The 3,534-nt window shown below is 48.2% G+C and overlaps 1 protein-coding gene across 2 annotated transcripts in view; it reads left to right on the top strand.

The window, feature by feature from the left end:
* Positions 1–2,988, top strand: part of RAE1 (ribonucleic acid export 1) — a 19,485-nt gene extending 16,497 nt beyond the window's left edge. The window contains exon 12 of one of the 2 annotated variants that reach the window (XM_029221494.1): positions 2,525–2,988. In XM_029221494.1, coding sequence (XP_029077327.1) covers positions 2,525–2,611 — 87 coding nt within the window. In that variant the 3' untranslated portion in view covers positions 2,612–2,988. The remainder of the gene's footprint in view (positions 1–2,524) is intronic. The other variant, XM_029221493.1, reaches the window with a different exon arrangement.
* Positions 2,989–3,534: the final 546 nt, after the last annotated feature.

The following is a 3,534-nucleotide window of genomic DNA, read 5'->3' as shown; positions in this document are numbered from 1 at the left end:
CCCCTCCCTCCCTCCCTCCCCTCCCTCCCTCCCTCTCTCCTTCGTTCTTCTCTACCTGTCCCCTGTCTCGTTCCCCCGACTGTAGGCACACACTTCGGCTCTTCTAACACGAGTATTAAGAAGCCTGGTTTCCCTTCTGTTAAACTTGTCCAGAGTGGTGACCCCCTGCCCTCTTTGTTCCCCCACCTCTGTCTCCTCCTCAGTTTCCTGGACTGTAGTCAGGTTCTTGCTGCCTTTGTTCTTGTCCAGTCCAGAAGCTTCCTTGCTGTCTCTGCTGGGCACCGGTCCATCCCTTCCTCTTTCCTTCACAAAGCCCTCCGCTTGGTTTCTCTGAGCTTTCCGTTGTCTGTTGTCTTCCTACTCCTGTCTGCTCCTTGCCATCTCTGGTGGCTTCTGCTCTCTGCCCACCTCTTGTACGCAGGCCTTTTTCTGTGGTTCTCCTTCGGGTCCTCCAGGCGTGTCTGCGTTCACGAAGCAGCAGCTCTTCCAGCCTAAGCAGGTGACTCGTCCATGTGTAACTTGGCTCCTGACCTCGCTCCCCACTTCCTCCGCTGTTCCAGTCCCGACGGGATGTCCGCCCCGGCTACCCCCTAAGCACCTTAACCTAGGAGATCAAAATCCGGTGGATTCCGCCCCCGCTGTACCCTCCCGCTTGCTGCTTCTCCTGTGTTCGTTCCTCTTTGAGGCAAACACCTCCTAGGCAGTGGGGTGTCGGTCTTGGAGTCGCCTTGGGTTCTCTTTCTCAGAAGAGCTGGGCCGTTACGGAGCTCTGTCCACTTCACCTGCGGTACATCCTGCCCACTCAGCGCATTGTTGTGATGCCTGCTCAGGCCTGTGGGAGGCGCACTCTCTCTTATGTGAGCCGCATAGCTGCCTTTTTTTTCCAGCAACTTTACTGAGTTGTAATTGAAAGGCAGTAAATTGCACACATTTAAAGTGTAGCTTGATCAGTTTCAGTATCTTGTGTATATACCCAGGAAACCTCCACCACAGTCAAGATAACATACACTTGTGTCTCCCCCAGAAGTCTCTGTGTCATTGTAATCCTTTCCTTCACGCACACAGTGATCTGCTTTTTGTCATTATAGGGGATTTGCGCTTTCTAGAATTTTATATAGGCGGCCTCATATACTGTGTACTTTTTTTTGCTCTTGTGTCACTAGTTTGTTTTTAACTACTGAGTAGTATTTCATGGTGTCTGGATGTATCACAGTTTGTTTATCCATTCACCTGTGGAAGCCACGCACTCAGTTTTGCAAAGTGTGTGCTTTTTTGGTTCTGCCTGGCTGGGGTTGGACCCAGATTGTGGCCTGAGGCCTCAGTTTCCCTGTGGGCCTCTTCAGTGGATCTCTGCTTCTTCACCTGCTCAGCCTGCAGCCACATTAAAACTCGATGTTTAACTCACATCACACTCATGGCTCTGTGTGTTTCAGGCGTTGAAAAAATAATTGTAAATTGTAAGCAGTGTAAAATCAAAGCTCATCGCTTTGAATGCCACTCAGAATTAATTCATCTGAGCAATTAATGTCAACCGTGGAACACTTAAATTATAATCTTTTAACTTAAAGTTGCTTATGAATTTTCCATTGTTAATAGTTGAAGGACCCTTATCCCCACATATGATTAATATTATTAGCTTGTTGCTTGAGCGTAACTGTTCCGAAAAGCTGCACTTTGTGTATTACGATGAGACTTAATGGTCATTGGGTGAGCAGAACTTCTAGAACTATCTTGGCGTAACTGTCAAGGAGTGAGAATAAAGCATATCGTTGCACTGCAGGCGGCAGAACGCACCCAGAGGCACTTCCCACCTCCCTGTTCCAGGCCTTTTGGTTACCTCGGGTTTCCACTCATCTGTCTTACCCACACCACTCTGCTGTGTTCCTGAAACATAAGTCCTGTCATTGTCACTTAGCTTTGTGGCTGCCATTCCTTTTCCCTGTGGGACAGTTTTCACAGGCCTCAGCTTGTTCACAGCCCTTTCTAGCCTCGCCTGAGCTGGGTGCTTCAGACTCCCCCAGTGTCACACAGCCCCCCTTCTCAGCACAGGCGCAAGCAGACACGCTGACACCTGCACTTCACCTCCCTCCGCGTCTGGGATGGCGCATCCTGGGACTTGCCCCGCTCCCTGTGACGTCACAGACCAGAAGTCTCCTGTGCTGAGAAACCTCCAGCTCATCCTCCGCCATCCTCCCCTCCCCAGGCTGTGCTCACTGAGGGGGAGTCATCTTGGCATTAAAGCGGTGGAAGGTTGACAAAAGTCTCAGTGCTGAAAAGATAAATATGTAGAAGATCATCCTTCTAAGGGGCACATTGAAGACATTTCCACCAAGTCCTTAACCTTTACTCTGAGGATTAAAGTTTTTAACGTTTGACTTTTATTTCTCTCCATTTACCTGTTTTATTCCTCCAGAGAGATTACACATCATGCATGGAGCACAGGACTTGGCATGTTAAAAGTGCCCACAAAATGCTAACCGGATTTTTAATCAATTTTTAAGGTACTGTTTTTTTTCCCCTTTAGGGACATGAATTTTATAACCCCCAAAAGAAAAATTACATTTTCCTACGTAACGCAGCCGAAGAGCTAAAGCCCAGGAATAAGAAGTAGTGGCTGGAGACTTGTGGGTTGTCCAGAGTTGTCTTCTCTCCACTCTGCCTCATCTCTGTACGAATTTGGGTCCCAGCTTTCAGTGGGTTGTCAGCCATGGATATGGATTTCAACCCCTGAAGAAAACGATGTCATTGTTCAGCAGTCAGGAGCCTGGCGGCCACGGTGACTGTCCATCTCTCCATTCCACTGCCGGTTACAGGTTTTGTCTGTAACTCTTAAGGGGATTAAAATTATTATAGAAGTTCTTAGATTCATGTGGGCAACTGCCAGGTATTTTGCAGTGCTTCATTCAGCAGTGTATGTATTAGAGAACATTGGGAAACATTCTACGAGCCCTGTACTGTATTTTGTAATAAAATATTTAGAAGATTGTCTACTAAGCTCCCTTTGTCCGTCTCTCCCCTTGCCCACCCCGTAAGCTCTGAAGTGGTTGCCCTGCTCAGCATCATCATTGGGTTTTGATTTGTGATTGCAGATGCCCTGTGGGAAATGCAGAAATTTTGCCCCTTTGGAGAGAGGAACCCCTGAGCTGGGAGTATTTCTGCTGTGTGGATTGTCTAGCAGCAGTCTCTCCAAGCATTGGTGGGCAGAGTTTGAATGTGTTTTTCTTTTGCTTCCTTCATTCCTGTCTTGGACATTCCAGTGCTTTTCACTTCTGCAGGGCAGATGTCCTGGTGACTGGAACAGGGGTGTTCGTGTTCTGAGTGACAGGGCTTTGTGGGCAAAGCCCAAGTGGGTGATGCATGTGTGGCCTTCAAGTTAGAACCCAGGTACCCTGCCTGGGAAGTACTTGGAGCTGGTGCCCCCAGTAGCCATAGGTTTGGGGTGTTGCTTTTTTATTTCATGTAGTTCAAAATTCCTGATTGGTAAGTATCTGAAATGAGAGTCTGTTGTGTTTTTGCCCTGCAATCCCGAACGCT

Source organism: Monodon monoceros, unplaced genomic scaffold (assembly GCF_005190385.1).
Source record: "Monodon monoceros isolate NGI ecotype Baffin Bay Population unplaced genomic scaffold, NGI_Narwhal_1 Super_Scaffold_13, whole genome shotgun sequence".
NCBI classification, from domain to species: domain Eukaryota; kingdom Metazoa; phylum Chordata; class Mammalia; order Artiodactyla; family Monodontidae; genus Monodon; species Monodon monoceros.
Note: the sequence above shows the minus strand (reverse complement) of the source record. Positions and strands in the feature narration are given on the sequence as shown.